The sequence below is a fragment of the Podarcis erhardii genome (assembly GCF_964252035.2).
Source record: "Podarcis erhardii genome assembly, chromosome: 15".
NCBI classification, from domain to species: domain Eukaryota; kingdom Metazoa; phylum Chordata; class Lepidosauria; order Squamata; family Lacertidae; genus Podarcis; species Podarcis erhardii.
This window is the reverse complement of record NC_138505.1, coordinates 7,902,809-7,920,554: the sequence shown is the minus strand read 5'-3', so window position 1 is coordinate 7,920,554 and position 17,746 is coordinate 7,902,809. Positions and strand designations below refer to the sequence as shown.

General features: G+C 48.6%; 1 protein-coding gene and 1 long non-coding RNA gene across 2 annotated transcripts in view; one reads left to right on the top strand and one right to left on the bottom strand.

Annotated features, from left to right (window-relative positions):
* The window catches only part of LOC309330184, a 182,011-nt gene that overhangs the window by 159,750 nt on the left and 4,515 nt on the right, over positions 1–17,746 (bottom strand). The gene's annotated exons all lie outside the window — the stretch shown is intronic.
* LOC309329848 (immunoglobulin superfamily DCC subclass member 3-like) overlaps positions 1–17,746 on the top strand; it is a 33,679-nt gene that overhangs the window by 13,376 nt on the left and 2,557 nt on the right. Inside the window, exons 5-13 of the mRNA XM_081840963.1 lie at positions 145–282; positions 449–607; positions 9,007–9,172; positions 10,311–10,561; positions 11,035–11,199; positions 14,142–14,330; positions 14,793–14,897; positions 15,736–15,865; positions 17,594–17,741. Coding sequence (XP_081697089.1) covers positions 145–282; positions 449–607; positions 9,007–9,172; positions 10,311–10,561; positions 11,035–11,199; positions 14,142–14,330; positions 14,793–14,897; positions 15,736–15,865; positions 17,594–17,741 — 1,451 coding nt within the window. The remainder of the gene's footprint in view (positions 1–144; positions 283–448; positions 608–9,006; positions 9,173–10,310; positions 10,562–11,034; positions 11,200–14,141; positions 14,331–14,792; positions 14,898–15,735; positions 15,866–17,593; positions 17,742–17,746) is intronic.

The following is a 17,746-nucleotide window of genomic DNA, read 5'->3' as shown; positions in this document are numbered from 1 at the left end:
GGAAACCATAATTGGCAGATTAGTAAGGGAAGCCTCTTTCGGATGCTAAGCTCGGATTGCTTTCTGTGCCTCTGGAAATGATGGGCTCAGAAGTTCAGGGGGACGAGGCACCCACCTCATTTCCCCTCCATTCTCTCTCACCAGTCTCAGTGGCCAAGCTCTACAAGGAGCCGGTCATCCTCTCCGGTCCGCAGAACCTGACCATCACGGTGCACCAGACGGCCATCTTGGAATGCATCGCTACTGGCAACCCTCGGCCGATCGTGTCTTGGAGTCGCTTGGGTGAGTGGGGAAATTGAGAGAGAGTAATCATATTTGTGTAACCAGACCTCATGCCATTATGGAGGGAGAGAGAAGCTTTTCTGTGGAGGTCCGTGTTTGCGTGACACTGGCACACTCGCCGTCCCTACAAATCTTAATGTCTCGCCTTCTCTCTCTCTCCTCACAGACGGACGTTCCATCGGCGTCGAAGGGATCCAGGTCCTGGGAACTGGGAACCTCATGATCTCAGACGTGTCCGTGAAGCACGCCGGAGTTTACGTCTGCGCTGCCAACCGGCCTGGCACCAGGGTTCGCCGTACGGCACAGGGCATCCTCATGGTTCAAGGTGAGTGTGGGCCTCAGCGGACCAGGGTGGCGGTGTCTGGCTAGAGTACTTGGCCTGTGTTGCATTCCTTGTCCTTTCTGCCATCGGTGGGGAGAGTGTCGGGCGGTGTGCGGCGTTCTGCATGGAGCAGAAATTAAAGGGAAGCATGCGATTCTGAGCATGTACAAAGCGTATGCCCTTTTCTCAGCACACCTAGTTTGTCCAGAACCAGTGCAGTGTACTGATTAAAGTGCCAGACTAGAACCTAGGTTAAAATCCCCATTGAGGATTATAGTGGTACCTCAGGTTAAGAACTTAATTCGTTCTGGAGGTCCATTCTTAACCTGAAACTGTTCTTAACCTGAGGTACCACTTTAGCTAATGGGGCCTCACACTGTCGCCACATGATTTCTGTTCTCATCCTGAAGCAAAGTTATTAACCCGAGGTAATATTTATGGGTTAGTGGAGTCTGTAACCCAAGGTACCACTGTATTATTATTATTATTATTATTATTATTATTATTATTATTATTAAAAAACCAGTAACACGCCCACCTCAAAGTGATGTGGAGATATGGAGATATTGCAACTGTTTGGGAAAAAATGATAAAATGAGATAAAGTGAAATTGGCAGCTTTTTTTATATAAAAAATCCCCAGGTTTCTAGCCCCTATGGTAGAATTGAAAGCATGTGGGTTATGCCTGGTGGAGGAATCCAGAAAACCAGCAGACATCTGATTAGACACTAAGTGGACTAGAATGGCTATGCAGGATCCAAACCTTCCTTATCATGCTTATTTTAATAGCCGACGTAGGTGGGAAACAGAACTTCCATGTTCAGGTATAGCCTGCCTCTGAACGCCAGATCATGGGGAGAGCTGTTACCATTGTGCTTGTGGACTATCGGGCTGGACGCTGACGGAATCAGGATACTGGGGATAGCGGGATTGTTTCGGTTTAACCCCTCAAGGCTCTTCGCCTATGTGAGCGTCGGGGCAAGAGGTTTCCCCCTCCCCTTGGGATTTTGCAACAGACAAGCCTTCACCCCCCCCACCCTAACACTGATTAATCTTCCCCCCAGTAATCACCACCATCAATGTCAACACAAGCCATCAAGAGGGGTGAAGCGGTTTCGTTGGAGCCTCATAAATGTTTTACTGGGGTTCTGAATCTGTCGGCCGGTGACCTGACCCGCCACCATGTTTTTGCCTATGAAAAATCCCTGATTACGCTGGTAAAAACATCTCTGAGTCCGTAAGGCCTCCTAAGTCCGGCTACAAACCCCAGTGACCTTTGCCTCCCGGACACAAAGTCCTGGACGCCTCACCATGAACGGCTCTTCTCCTCAATTTTCTGCTCGACAGAAATTGCAATGTCCCCTTGTCTTGGCTCTCTCTCTCTCTTCAAGGTGTTTTGTCCCCGATATCAGTTTCATTTCAGAACATCTCGCTGCCTCCTCTCCTTGCCTCTCTCCCCCGCCCCGCCGCTTTCTCATCTCAAGGGTTGATGAGAGGCAGGATCGAACCAGCCCCCAGAGCGGCCATCGATTCTGGGCCGTGGCTCAGATAAAGAGATGTGGGGTCGATTCCATGACCCATGCGCTGAGGACAAAAGGGCCTGGGGGTGATTGATGGGAGCAAAAAAACCCAAAAGAGCCACCCCACAACCCTGTCAGGAGAACAGCGTCGGCCAAATGGACCCCTTGCGGTGGCGGTGAATTCGGAATTGGCAGGGCTCCGTTTTCATACAAAGGTGTGTATGTGTGTGTGTGTGTGTGTGTGTGTGTGAAGAAAGCAGCAGTCTGTGTTGGGGAGTCAAGGGGTACAGGAACGCCCCTTAAGCCTTCCTCTACCCCCTCCAGCACATGAGCTATGGCTGTCCGAGGGTCCGCAGGAGAGGTCAAGGGTGCGACGAGAAGGTGGGTGAAGATGGAGTCTCCGAGGTTTGGCCAGCACGTCCCAGCTGGGAATGGCACACTTGACTTTGCGGGGTGAAAGGGCAGAGGTCATGACCCCCCTCGTCCACACACACACACACACACACTGCTGCCAGATCCCCTTCGATTTATTCTCTCTAGGATGACACATGAATATGGACTTGGAGGCGAAAATGGAAAAATAGGAGGACCAGTCCATTGTTAAGAGGCAAAGAGGTGTTTAGCGTGGGGGTCAGCCCCCTAAGCTATCAGAAGTGTTCAGGTGCAGAATGGGCTGGCTTAGAGGTCTGCTGCTTAGATTAAAAAGGGGGTGGAGAGTGTTAGGCTGTTGGGACAGTGGGTCCCTCTCCCAGTGTGGTGCAGTGGTTAGAGCGTTGGATTAGGACCTGGGCGAGATCCGGGTTTGAATGCCCCCTATGCCATGCAGCTGCCCTTGAGCTCTCTGGAGGAAAAGGTGGCATTAAAACCGATATACTGCGGAGATGAAAGGAACATTAGGAAGGTGACTTAGAGTATGTCAAGCTATTTCTTCACCTCCAGAATACAACAACACAGTCATTGCTGTTTCCACTTTTTATATTGTAATAATCAAACTATTAACATGTAACATCATTAATTACCTAAATTATAGCAATAGAAACAGCCATGGCAAATGACTAGGTCAACAACACACACCACAATCGCCTCATTACATAAATCATGTTCAGAATACCACAAAACATAATAATAGTGATATGATATGTTATTGCCACCAGGAACTGTGCTTTGCAATTTTTTGATATGACAGTTACAGTTTTATTGTATATAATGTTATGTTACTTTACAGCCAGTTAAGTGTGTGTTGTGGTATTCTGAACATGATTTATGTAATGAGGCGATTGTGGGGTTGGCCTATTTATTCACCTAGGCAAGTATAGCTGGCAGCATCCATCTAGGCGCTCAGGTTATAAAAGTTCTTCCCCATTGCCTGCCTGCTTCTAACCACGGATGCCAGAGATTGAATCTTCTGCATTCATAGCAGGTGTTCTGTGGCATTCGGAGAAGAGGAAGCCACTTCGGCCTGAGTCAGGCTTTTGACCCAGCTAGCTTACCATTGTCCTCACTGACCGGCAGCCCAAGGTTTCAGGGAAGGGACAGCTCTCAAGCCTTCCTGGAGAGGCTGGGGAACTGAACCTTCTGCAGGCAAAGCAGATTCTCTCCCACCCAGCTGCAACCCTTCCCTTAAAAAGAATGCAAGCTTCTAGTCCTCAAACTTTTGAACAAAGGCCAGTGGCTCTCCAGGTTTTCAGGTGTGGGACAACTCCTAGCCTTACTTGGAGAACCTGGGACCTTCTGTCTGCAAGGCAGGTGCTGTATTCCTGAGTGATGGCTAGGGGGCTATCCAGAAGGCCGGGGGGTATCTCTATGTCCCTTCAGATTCTTTTAAACTCCCTGCTTCCTGACCTCCAGTTATCTCCCAGCTCCGCCAAGAGCAAGGGTCCGAGCGAGCATATGTTTCAGGGTGGTTGCTGGGCGTGTGAGAGGGTGCGCAGATTCCTCTGGCGCATTCTATGGGGGACAGGGAAAGGGCAGAGTTCGCTCTCCTGCCCCCCTCCATTGCCATGCCGGCCCCGTCTGGATGACAAAGCCATTTTCCAGTGAGGGGCCGTCTCTCCTCTCCTTTGTTTGGGGGGCGAGGCGGGGAGGGGGCCGCTGTTCACTTCCCAGCCCTTTGGCGAGCTAATGAGATGCGGCCCGTCTCGTAAGCTTAAAGCTTCTTTTCTGGAGGGTGTCAGGCTTTTCAATGTGACATCTGCCTCCGAGGCCGCTCCCACGCTGCGGCCAGGGGTGGGGGGATGTTGAGAGGGGCTCCTCTCGGCTGTGGCGCAGCTGGGGGACCAGGACCGATCCATGGGGCTGTGGCGCCTGAGCCCGATTCCTTCCGCAGCCAGCCTGCACCGCAAAGAGGGATTTAGATGTCTTTCGAAAATGGCTCCAAAAAGTCCAGTTCAAAACTTAAAGGAGGCCACATGCCTTTGAGCCGTATCATATTGCCTTAAAATTTGTGGCTTTCCCTCTGAGAATATTGGGAGTTTGCTACTGAGCTACAATTCCCAGTGTGGTTTAGCACCCCAGGGAACTCTGGGTATTGGAGGGGAAGAGGGGGTCTCTTAACAACACTCATCACCCTTAGCAAACTGCACTTAAAACATCAACATACACAGAGCCTCCAAGTGTCCCTATTTTCCAGGGGCATCCCTGATTTAGAGAAGCCGTTCCAGTTTCTGATTTGATCCTGGAATGTCCTAAAATGATGGAGGGTATGGAGTTATCAGACCCCTCGAACCATCTGAAGACAATCCTGTATACAGTGTTACCTCGGGTTAAATACTTAATTCATTCTGGAGGTCCGTTCTTAATCTAAAACTGTTCTTAACCTGAGGTACCACTTTAGCTAATGGGGCTTTCTGCTGCCGCTGCGCCGCCAGCCCACAATTTCTGTTCTCATGCTGAAGCAAAGTTCTTAACCTGAGGTACTATTTCTGGGTTAGCGGAGTCTGTAACCTGAAGCGTCTGTAATCTGAAGCATCTGTAACCCGAGGTACCACTGTAAAGGTAAAGGATCCCTGACAGTTATGTCCAGTCGCGAACGACTCTGGGATTTCGGTGCTCATCTCGCTTTACTGGCCGAGGGAGCCAACGTTTGTCCGCAGACAGTTTTTCTGGGTCATGTGGCCAGCATGACTAAGCCACTTCTGGCGAAACCAGAGCAGCGTATGGAAACGCCGTTTACCTTCCTGCCGGAGTGGTACCTATTTATCTACTTGCACTTTGATGTGCTGTATAGGGAAGCTTTAAAAATGTTTAATGTTTTATTATGTTTTTATATGTGTTGGAAGCCACCCAGAGTGGCTGGGGCAACCCAGTAAGATGTGTGGGGTATATTGTAAAATTATCATTATGGAAGGGGACGCCCCTATTTTCATCGGAGAAAGGTTGAAGGATATGCATACACCTTCAAGCAGTCTTGGCGTCTCCCAAAGCATCCTGGGAACAGTAGTTTGTTAAGGGTGCTGAGAGTTGTGAGGACACCCCTGTTCGCCTCACAGAGCTACAATTCCTGGAGTGGTCAAACGGTCAATCCCTTTTCCAAGGGAATTCTGGGAATTGGACCTCTGCGAGTGGGACTTCCTAACTACTCTCATCATCCCTAACCAACTACAGTTCCCAGGTTTCTTTGGGGGAAGCCGTGACTGTTTAAAGTGGTATAACAATGCTTTGAATGTGGGTCGTAGCCAACTAAATGTAGCGTAGTGGTTAGAGTGTCATAAGGACAACAGAGAATTAAAGGAGGTTCAGGAAGATTACCGCCCACATTAAACGACTGTGTGGATGAGCCCAGAGAGAGAAATTGGCTGCTTTTGGAGCAAACGGAAGCACCAATTCAGGATGGGGCGGGGGGGGGGGGAGATGATTTAGGATGAGTTGCATTCGCTTAACACAATGATTTTTTTTAGTTTCTTAGCGAAGGAGAACCAGGAAAGCATTTTGGTGGATCCAGAGAAGGGGAGAGGAGGGTCAGAAACTAAGAACGATGTGGGAAATCTAATAAGTGAGGGGGTTATTTTATTTTATTTTCTGCCCATTGCAGAGAGCTGTTTTACGTGTGTGTGTGTGTGTGTGTGTGTAACTCCCTCTTCTTTGAAAACTTTTTAAAAAAAACAACCCGTGAACAGTACGAAATTTCCAGGGCCTCGTCTCTGTGCAATTTGTGTGCATTCTGCATAATGCAGGATTTGCAAAGAGAGGGAGAGAGAGAGTTCGTGCGTCTGACAGGGTTGAGTGGATTTGTAATTGTGTCTAGCGGTAACTCTGCCCCACCCCACCCCCCACCCCCTGGGGCGGGGGTGGGGGAGGAGGGAGGTGACCCCGGCAACCAGATCCTGAGGGAGAGAGAGGCTGCGAAATGGACATTATTTTTGGCACATCTGAGTCCTCGGAGCCGGAAGAGAAGGGAGCAGGGCAAGGGCAGATTCGGAAAGGGTCACGAGAAACTGTGGCGTTGGTCCACAGAGCGCCATGCGGGTGTGGATGCACCGAGGGGAGAGACACGGGGTGCGCACACACAATTCCATGCGTGTTTATGCAAGCACATGACTCCAACCCCCCCTTCTATTTTTTTTGCATTTATGTCCCACACATTTTTCTCTAAGGAGCTCATGCAAAGCAGATGTTTGGCTGCTGAGCTATAGCCCCCTTCAGAATAGGAGCTTATACCAAGTCACAACTAGCTCAGGGCCCCACTCTTTTGGGGGGCCCCCCAAAAAAATAAATGAAAAAACACACCTGGATGTACATTTCCAAAATATAAGATAAAAAACAAATAAAATAAAATCTACATACAGCAGCGGTGTTTTGTGTTGTGTAGGCACCCATGATGTAAGTCATGGGTTGGCAAGCTAAGGCCCGGGGGCTGGATCCAGCCCAATTGCCTTCTAAATCCGGCCCGCAGATGGTCCAGGAATCAGCGTGTTTTTACATGAGTAGAATGTGTTCTTTTATTTAAAATGCATCTCCGGGTTATTTGTGGGGCATAGGAATTTGTTCACCCCCCAAAAAATATATATAGTGCGGCCCCCCACAAGCACTGAGGGACAGTGGACTGGCCCCCTGCTGAAAAAGTTTGCTGACCCCTGATGTAAGTCATGGGTCTCGCCTGCTAGCCTGCTCCCTAAAATATCACTGGTTTGCTCATTTTTATATACAGTGGTGCCTCGCAAGACTAAAAGAATCCGTTCCGCGATTCACTTCGTCTAGCAGTTTTTTCGTCTTGCGAAGCAAGCCCATTGATGGCTTAGCGGATTAGCGGCTTAGCAGCTTTTAGTGGCTTTTAGCGGCTTATCAGCGGCTTATCAGCTTAGCGGATCAGCTGATAAGCGGCTTAGCGGCTTAGAAAAAGGGGGGGAGGGGAAAAAAGTCAGAAAAACTCGCAAGACATTTCGTCTTGCGAAGCAAGCCCATAGAGAAATTTGTTTTGCGAAGCGCCTCCAAAACGGAAAACCCTTTCGTCTAGCGGGTTTTTTGTCTTGCGAGGCGTTCGTCTTGCGGGGCACCACTGTATATAGGGTGCCTACATTCTGCATGGACTGGTTGCATGGGAACCTGCGCAAACGGCTTAAGATACCTATTGTTGTTGTTGTTGTTTAGTCGTTTAGTCGTGTCCGACTCTTCGTGACCCCATGGACCAGAGAACGCCAGGCACTCCTGTCCTCCACTGCCCCCCGCAGTTTGGTCAGACTCATGCTGGTAACCTCGAAAACACTATCCAACCATCTCGTCCTCTGTCGCCCCCTTCTCCTTGTGCCTTCCATCTTTCCCAACATCAGGGTCTTCTCCAGGGAGTCTTCTCTTTTCATGAGGTGGCCAAAGTACTGGAGCCTCAGCTTCACAATCTGTCCCAGTGAGCACTCAGGGCTGATTTCCTTCAGAATGGAGAGGTTTGATCTTCTTGCAGTCCATGGGACTCTCAAGAGTCTCCTCCAACACCATAATTCAAAAGCATCAATTCTTTGGCGATCAGCCTTCTTTATGGTCCAGCTCTCACTTCCATACATCACTACTGGGAAAACCATAGCTTTAACTATACGAACCTTTGTTGGCAAGGTGATGTCTCTACTTCTCAAGATGCTGTCTAGGCCTGTCATTGCCCTTCTCCCAAGAAGCAGGCGTCTTTTAATTTCGTGGCTGCTGTCACCATCTGCAGTGATCATGGTGCCCAAGAAAGTAAAATCTCTCACTGCCTCCATTTCTTCCCCTTCTATTTGCCAGGAGGTGATGGGACCAGTGGCCATGATCTTCGTTTTTTTGAGGTTGAGCTTCAGACCATATTTTGCGCTCTCCTCTTTCACCCTCAATAAAAGGTTCTTTAATTCCTCCTCACTTTCTGCCATCAAGGTTGTGTCATCTGCATATCTGAGGTTGTTGATATTTCTTCCGGCAATCTTAATTCCGGCTAGGGATTCATCCAGCCCAGCCTTTCGCATGATAAGATACCTATTAGGTCCATAAATTACCGTATAACATATATTCAGCACAAAAAAAACAGTGACAATTTGTTGCTGACGAAGGACAGCTGGACATATAAAGGGCCCCATTACCTTCAGTAGCTTAGGGCCTTATCAGACTTAAATCTAGCCCTGTCGGGGACCCTTCTGCACACAAAGCAAAATCTCTGAGCTTGGGCGCTTCGACCCTGGCCACCCTCCTCTGAACATTTATGGGTGGATAGACAGATCCAGTAAATTAGATAAGGCAGATCAAGCAGGGCAGAGAGGTCTTGCTGAAGTGTTCATTTAGTTTAGAGAAGGATGATACCCTTCTCATGTTCTTATGCCCTTAGGCTTGCTTTTTTCAAACCAGCCATTGCCAGTAATGTTCACGACCCTAAGATGTTGGCTTGGTACCATGACTAAACTTCCCTTCCTCCTCTCCTCTCTCCCTCAGCCCCGCCGGAGTTTGTGCAATGGCCCCAATCTGTCTCCAAGCCCCCCGGCAGCAGCGCTATTTTCACCTGCGTGGCCCAAGGTGTGCCGGAACCCCACCTGATCTGGCTGAAGAACGGCAAGGTCCTGGCACCCGGCGAGAACATCAAGCTGACGCACAACAACAGGTGAGACCGGGAACGTCCTCAGGGAACACACTTAGAAAGGATTAAGCCAGGGCTGGGCAGTGGTGGCAGCTGGTGCCCTTTGGGGTCTGGTGGGACGGAAGGCAGGGAGCCCAGCAGTAGGGGGCGCCAGAGCCAACCAGAGGAGAGTCAACTAATTCTAGTTTTATCCCCATCCTACTTCCTGCTGAAGGAGCCCTATGTAGAGAGAGGGATGTGTGTCTGTGGGTATTCAGGAAATACACACACACACACTCTTTCTGTGTGTATTCAGGAAACACAGGAAGAGTGTAACTTTTCCAAAGGCTGGAGGGAGAGAGAGAGAGACAGACAGACAGACAGAGAACATTTCTCAGCCATTAAGAACTCTTTATCTCCCTTTTCTCCATCAGTTTGTTAAACAACGCAGATGGCAAATTCCATCCAAATATGATTTCATCTGCTGCTGTTTTTGATTATATGAGTTTCTGATCCACTCCGTGTGTCTTATCTTGGAATACTGCCATGTTGCCTCTGTTGTACAGGCTTCTTTTAATATTTTTTCTTTCTGTCTTTCATCTCCTTACCTTATACCTGACCATGCTCTACTTTCCCCCCTGTTTCTAACCCTGTTGAATTGTAGGAATACTCTGTTAGTCATGTTGTATACTTAGTAAAACAATAAAACATTTTTTTAAAAAAATCCTGGAAGCATAGGACGGTCGCAGCATGCCATTATTATTATCAATTTTCAATTTTATCCATTTCAATAATTTTATAATCATTTTAACATTTTGAAACCTGACTTCCTTCCCCCCTCTTTCTGCGGTTCCTTAAATTTATTTTTTTATATTTTCTGCATATTCCAAATTACTCATTTATTCATTTGGGGACATTTACCTCCCTTTTCTCTGTCACTGACTGTCAGGCTACAAAAACTAATAATTCAAAATTGTGTGCCATGTTCACAACAGTCAAGGCAGATGAGTTCCTTAACAGTGGTTAAAGCCTGCACCTGCCGAACCAGGTGTTTTCAAAATGAAAATCAGCAGAGTTGTGCCTTTTTCTAAACAAAAGAGAAGACTTTCCACCTCTTCTGCAACAGCACCTTCTGTCTTTGTCTTGCTAATGCCTCTTTCCCCTCAAAAAAACCTTTCCATAGCACCTTGATGATCCAGCGGATTACCTCAGCGGATGAAGCCATCTACCAGTGCATTGCAGAAAACAGCGCAGGGACCAACCAGGCCAGCGCCCGGCTAGCTGTGGCCCTGTCCAAGGAGCTCCCCAGCTCCCCAGAAGGGGTCCAGGCCACTGCCCTCTCCACCACCTCCATCCAGGTGTCTTGGCTGGAGCCCCCCATGGAAGTGACAGAGGCCATAATCGGTTATGTGCTGCACATTCGCAAGGCGGGAGGTGAGTGGTGAGCCTGACCCTAAATTCCCACCCAAGGTTCACTTTCCAGGTGCAGGTTTGGTAGACTACGTACACCAGGGATGGTGCCACAGTAAAATATTTTGTTTTCTTCCAAATGTGGAAGGCATATTGTAACGGTGCCAGATCAGAGCGGGTGGTTCGGTAGCTATGGTGTCAGGTGATCCCACAAGTAAGTTGTGTGAGGGGGGTCTTTGCTTTGATCCAGTAGGAATGCTCTTACGCGAATAGCCCCAATGGTTAAGAACGGAACCTCCGTTGCTGGGGATAAGGGGAAGGTTGTTGATGTTGTGCCCTTCCTGTGGGCTTCCTGAAGGCACCTGATTGGACGCTTTGGGAGAACAGGATGCTGGGCGAGGTGGGCCTTTGGTCCGAGCTGGGAGGTCCCATCCTGATCCCATCTGAAAAACGGAGCATCACCGATTGACCTCTCTTCCTCCTCGCACCTCCCGCAGAGTCCGATAGCCGGGAGCTACAGGAGGCCGTCAGCAAGACCACCTTCCAGCACGTCTTCACAAACCTGGAGCCCTCGACAACGTACTCTATCTACCTGAAGGCTTACTCACCCCTGGGCGCCAGCCAGGATTCCCAGCCCATCCTGGCCACCACTCTGGGCAGCAGTGAGTAGACCCGTTGGAGCAGTCGTCCTCCTCTTCCATCTCAGTGCCATTCCTTGTAGATGAGGAAAACGGAGGCGAGACCAGCATTTGTTGGCCGTGCCTGTCGTTGGCTCCGGCTGTACCTGCCCTTCCTGCCCCATCCTTTAAAGCCCTATACGGCCTAGGACCCTCGTACCTATGGGACCGCCTCTCCTGGTATGTCCCACGGAGGACCTTACGGTCTTCAGATAAAAACATCTTGGAGATCCCAGGCCACAGGGAGGTTAAGCTGGCCTCAACCAGAGCCAGGGCTTTTTCGGCTGTGGCCCCAATCTGGTGGAACGCTCTATCACAAGAGACTAGGGCCCTGCGGGACTTGACATCTTTCCGCAGGGCCTGCAAGACAGAGCTGTTCCACCAGGCCTTTGGTCAGGGCACAGCCTGACCCCATCTTCCTGTCATCCTCACAGAACCCAATGGCCCAATGGTTGCCATTAATCTGATTTGAACTGATTTTATAATGAAATGTAATGATTTGAGAATGTTGTATCATTTTACTGTTAGCCGCTCTGAGCCCGGCTTCGGCTGGGGAGGGCGGGATATAAATTTATATTTATTATTATTATTATTATTATTATTATTATTATTATTATTATCCATTCTTGGTTTGGCAAATTCAGAAGTGCAATAACCTTATAGCTACACAGAGGTCACGATTAGGGATGCATTGCAATGACCATTGTAAATCTCTGTGTGTGGCCTTTCAGCTAGATGCGCTCTTCTCTATGCAAACAACATGGTGTGCTCCAGTATATTTTTTTTAGTACATTGAATTGTAGAGTTGTAAGGGACCCCGAGAATCATCTATTCCAACCCCCTGCAATGCAGGAATATGCGGCTGTCCCATAAGGGAATCAAACCTGCAGCCTCGGCGTTATCAGCAGCATGTTCTAACCCAGGGGTAGTCAACCTTTTTATACCTATTGCCCACTAATGCATCTTTCTTGATGGTAAAATTTCCTTACCGCCCACCAGTGCTTGATGGAAGGAGGATTCAGCTTGTGCCGTAGAACCCATGACCACCCACCTAGAGTCCTGAAATGCCCACTAGTGGGCAGTAGGGATCAGGTTGACAACCGCTGTTCTAACCAACTGAGCTATCTGGAAGGACTCAAGTTGTGTTTCATTTGACGTTCCATTGTATGTAACTGAAATGCACGCCGTTCTCTTGGAACCAAAGCACTTTGTGTCTTTAATGCTCCTAAACGCTTAGCTTGGGAGCATATGGGATAACAACTCCTCGCTGTTTCCCCTCGCACCTTCTCCAGAGTGGCCCTAGGAGCCCATCCTCAGTGGCCAACTCACCTTCCTTCACTGATTGACTCCAGTTGGCACAAAGGGTCAGGACATCTTCCCAGTGGCTAAAATGCTCCCTTTTCATGCTGATTGGGCAGGTATAGGACACCGGAGACAGGGACGATGTTGCAGAAATAGTCACAGGTGTTTGACACACACAACACACACCCCTCAACCTTTGATCCCTACTGCACTGGGCACCAGCCACAAATGGTATTAGTGTCAGGCACTGGGCAGAGAAGAAGAGTTTGGATTTGATATCCCGCTTTATCACTACCCGAAGGAGTCTCAAAGCGGCTAACATTCTCCTTTCCCTTCCTCCCCCACAACAAACACTTTGTGAGGTGAGTGGGGCTGAGAGACTTCAGAGAAGTGTGACTGGCCCAAGGTCACCCAGCAGCTGCAGGTGGAGGAGCGGGGAATCGAACCCAGTTCACCAGATTATGAGTCCACCGCTCTTAACCACTACACCACACTGGCTCCAGAGGAGGAATGGCAAAGACCGCCTCCCCATCCTGACCCCTCCAGTGGAAGACAGTACAGATTTACAAGAGGGGTCTGAGGGAGGTCGCAGCTCAGAGGCAGATGAGGGGGAAACCTGGGAAATTACGAGAGAGCCAGAACACCATATTTTTATTAGAAACCACCCCAGACCCTCCATCTCCCAGAACTTGGCGATCCTTAAAGGTAGGAGAGCATGCGAATCAATATGGCTGATTCAAAAACACCCACCCACTCCACTCACACACAAAAACAAAGTTCACCACAGCCAATCACAAACAAGCAACCACACCCTAGGCCCGCGGTTCTCAACCTGTGGGTCCCCAGATGTTGTTGGACTACAACTCCCATCATCCCTGACCACTGGTCATGCTGGCTAGGAATGATGGGAGTTGTAGTCCAACAACATCTGGGGACCCACAGGTTGAGAAACACTGCCCTAGGCCAACCCCAACCTCTCTCACCACCAAAGGAACGCAAGTGAATAGCAAACAGAACCTGCACAAGCGACGCTGGCGCAAAAACCCACACATACATTAAGCAAAATAGAAACATCGCCACCTGACCCCACCCTGACTCACCACGACCCCCTCCACCTCTTCCTCCCGTTTTCTTCCTAATGTAACCCTAATGTCTCAACAAATGAAACTGACCTATAGAAAATGTAACCTGAAAAACGAGACATTGCACATACTTTTGTAAACCAAGAAGTCAATAATAATAATAATAATAATAATAAGAAGAAGAAGAAGAAGGAGAGCAAAGAGCTCAAAGATAGAGGGCATATAGCGGCACCAGTAGAGGAGGTTATGATGATGACGAATGAGGAAGTGGGAGAGACAGGGGTAGAGATTTATTCGGGACAACGCCATTATCCAAGACGCTGGGTTCCAAAGCCTCTCTCTGTAAAGACTGAAATAAAAAAGGACTGTAAGAAACTTTCCCTTGTCTTTATAATTCCCGGGCAACCAGCCGGGAGCCACTGACAGCTTCCTGACAATAGCATGGGACTGAGAGAGACCCCCAGGTACGGGAGATGTTGTGTCCCTGCTTCTCTCCATCTGGGTGGGAAGGACAGTCACTCACCTTTCCCCCCGTCTCCTCAGTCCCCGCAGCACTGGGATTTTTCACCAAGATCCTCAACAACAGTGCCGTCCACGTCTTTTGGGAGCTGCCTGCCAAGCCGGGCCGAATCGAAGGCTTCAAGCTCTACCTCCGAAAGCTGCCCAGCGCCCACTACGAGGGCCCAGAGCTCTTATCCGGCATGGCCAACTCTTTCACGTTCAGCAACTTGGGTGAGTCTCCTCCTGGGCCTCCTGCGAGGGGGACCATAGCTTCAGCTCCCTGGTGTCTCCAGGATCCAGTGGTTGTGGGAAGATGCCCTGCAGAGCTGCTGCTGGTCAGAGTAGTCAACGCAGAACTACTGTATTTTTCGCTCTATAGGACACACTTTTTCCCCTCCAAAAATTAAGGGGAAATGTGTGTGCGTCCTATGGAGCGAATGCAGGCTCCTTGGCTTCAGCGATAGCAATGCAAAACCTCCAAAGCGCAGAGAGAGAGCTTCCCCCGCGCTCCGGAGGCTTCGTGTTGCTTTTGCTGAAGCCGCCTGAAGCCCCCGGAGCGCAGCGGGAAATCCAGCTACCCCTCAGCTTCCCCCGCTAGCTAGCCCTCAGATTCTCCATCAATGCTGCCCCCTAGTGTCGGCTTCCATAAACCTGACCTCCACTCCACTCGCCTTTCCAAACTCTCTCCCACAGAACCATCTGCCATGTACGAGATCAAACTCCAGGCCTTCAACGGGAACGGCGATGGGAACAGCAGTGTGCGGTTTGTCTCCCTCAAGGAGAACTCTGAGAGGCTGGGTAAGGAGCAGAAACACACACACACTTCTGGCAATGTGGATAAATTCAATTCTGTTCGCATTTGAAGGCAAATGTACCTAATTTGCATTTACCGAAACAATTCGCAAACTGGAATGGGGCCATCCTTCAAAATTCATACTTCCCTACAAAAACACATATACTAGTGAAAATAACAGAAAAAGTGCATTCCGTAAGGAAAAACTGTTTTGCATAAATGTCGATAATTAGGCAAAATTACAAAGGTGTGTCTATTGGGAGAAATTCACACTAAAATGAATTTTCATTAATGAATTTTCATGAGGATTCTTCTAAACACACACTTATACACACTAGAGTGGCCAAAATTGTGGAAACTTTTGGGATTTCCTGGGTCTGATGTCTCGTAACATCAGTCTTTTGTCAGTTTTATGCAAATCTGCCTCTTCTGTTTAGCTGTAACTTTAGATAGAACAATTCAACCCAGTTTATTGTGTTTTATCTTCTGCATTACATTATCTTTCTATTGATACATGGTATTTATGCTATTGTTTTATGGTGTCATTCTAAAAAAGACTGGTGTTCTGAACCACCAAACCTTAGAATTTCAACATTTCCTAAAGGTTTCCACAATTTTGGTCTGTGATAAATTCATGTGAACAGAACTGAATCTTTGGAAAAACAAGAAATGAAGAGAAACGGAAATGGGTAGCTTTAGGCTTGCGATGTTCCCCAAAACTTCTTGATTGCCTAGAGTGTAAGGCTAGGTGGGCTTTTGGAGCGTTCCAGTTGCTGATCTCCACCCTCTTGCCTCTCCATCTCTGGGACCTCCATTCTCTAACGACTGTGCTTTGTCCCACAGATGCCAACTCAGTGTGCCAGTGTGGGCAGGATGGGGAGAGTTCCCTCGCTGGCATCGTGGTTGGCGTCCACATTGGCATGGCGTGCATTATATTCTGTGTCCTCTTCCTTATGTTCGGCTACCGCAAGAGGTGAGGATGTGAAGGCTGCTCTGAACGAATCACATGGACCTCTCAGCATTCCCTAATCTCCCTAGACACCCAAATATAGCAGCAGGGTTTTTTTTTGGGGGGGGGGAGGACCTTATCCACCCAAAGGGCCCCATTCCCACATGCACAATCTTCCAAGGGGTACACCACAGGAAAAGTGCCATGTAACCTGCTGAACTTTCAATCCTAACCCACAGTTGCCCATATTTTTTCACCCAGGACCCTCTGCAAAACTCACAGTACAGTCGTACCTTGGAAGTCAGACGGAATCTGTTCCAGAAGTCCGTTTGACTTCCAAAACTTTCAGAAACCAAATTGCGGCTTCTGATTGGCTGCAGGAAGCTGCTGCAGCCAATCAGAAGCCTCGTCGGGCATTCGGGTTCCAAAATTAGTTCTCAAACCGGAACAGTCACTTCTGGGACTTGCGGCGTTCGAGAGCCAAAACGTTCAAGAACTAAGGTATTAGAAAACCAAGGTACGGCGCAGTTCCTTCCTAGAGGAACATCATAGGCCCTAGCCCTTCTCTTTTTATGTCCCAGTGGATCTTCCTGAAATTCCTTCCACCACCTCCCTCTAGGCCCTAACTATGTACATAAATAGATTGCAGCCATGATGGGTAGAGTCAGTGTTGGGATAGGACCTGGGAGCCCAAGGTGCACAAATCAGCCATGAAGCTTGCTAGATGAGCTTAGGCTGGTCCCTGCCTCTCCTCCTAACCAACTTCAACAAGGTTGTTGTAAGGATAAAATGGAGTGGGGGGGGGGAGAACCATGTCCTTAGAGGAAAGACAGGATATAAACACAAAAGTAATAGTTTCCTGAAATGTTTATTCCAAGTGTCCCCTCCCAGTCTCCTTAACTATAACTACCATGTATTTGTGACTCATATGATTGCTTCTAACTTTTGTGACCCTGATGTTACATATTTTTCTTGTAATATTTTTTTTTAACTTTAAGAGATGATGTTATGCTATTATATCATGATATCCTAGTTTAAAATGTATCACAGTCAAACCTCGGTTCCTGAACAGCTCCGTTATGGAATGTTTTGGCTCCCGAATGACGACAACCCGGAAGTAAATGCTCCGGTTTTGAAACTTTTTTTGGAAGCCAAATGTCCGACACAGCTTCTGCTGAGTGCAGGAAGCTCTTGCAACCAATCGGAAGCTGTGCCTCAGTTGTCAAACATTTCAGAAGCTGAACAGGCTTCCGGAACTGATTCTGTTTGACTGCCGAGGTTTGACTGTACAGTGGTACCTCTGGTTGAGAATGGGATCCGTTCCGGAGGCCCCTTCGCAACGTGAAAAGCCCGCAACCTGAAGCGCCGTATCTGTGCAGGTGCACGGCGTGATATGGTCTTGTGTGCATGCGTGAAACGTGATTTAGCACTACTACGCATACACGAGCGGTGAAACCCAGAAGTAACCCTTTCTGGTACTTCCGGGTCGCAACCTGAAAAAACGTAGCATCAAGCAAACGTAACATGAGGTATGACAGTACTAGGGGCTGTTGCCCCCTGCTCATGGATCCTGCAAAATGCAGTGTGATGCTTGCAATAATATTATATAGAAAGATAAAATATACAGGTTTAATTTTAAAATAGACTAAAAACAAAATATCATCATCATCATCACCCTGGGCAGATTTCCTAAGTACCATTTAAGAAATGTTTCAGAAAAGAACCCCTTCTCTCTATGTCTTCCCTCTACAGCCTGTTCTGTAAGAAAGGGACCCAAGAAAGCTGGACCATCCCACAGGGAACAGAACCGGTGCAGACCACCACGCGGGAGCCTCCCCGGACCCAGCGGAAGCTGGAGGGTGGGGCAAAACCCTCAGAGATGGTGGAACTGGTTACCCAGGTGAG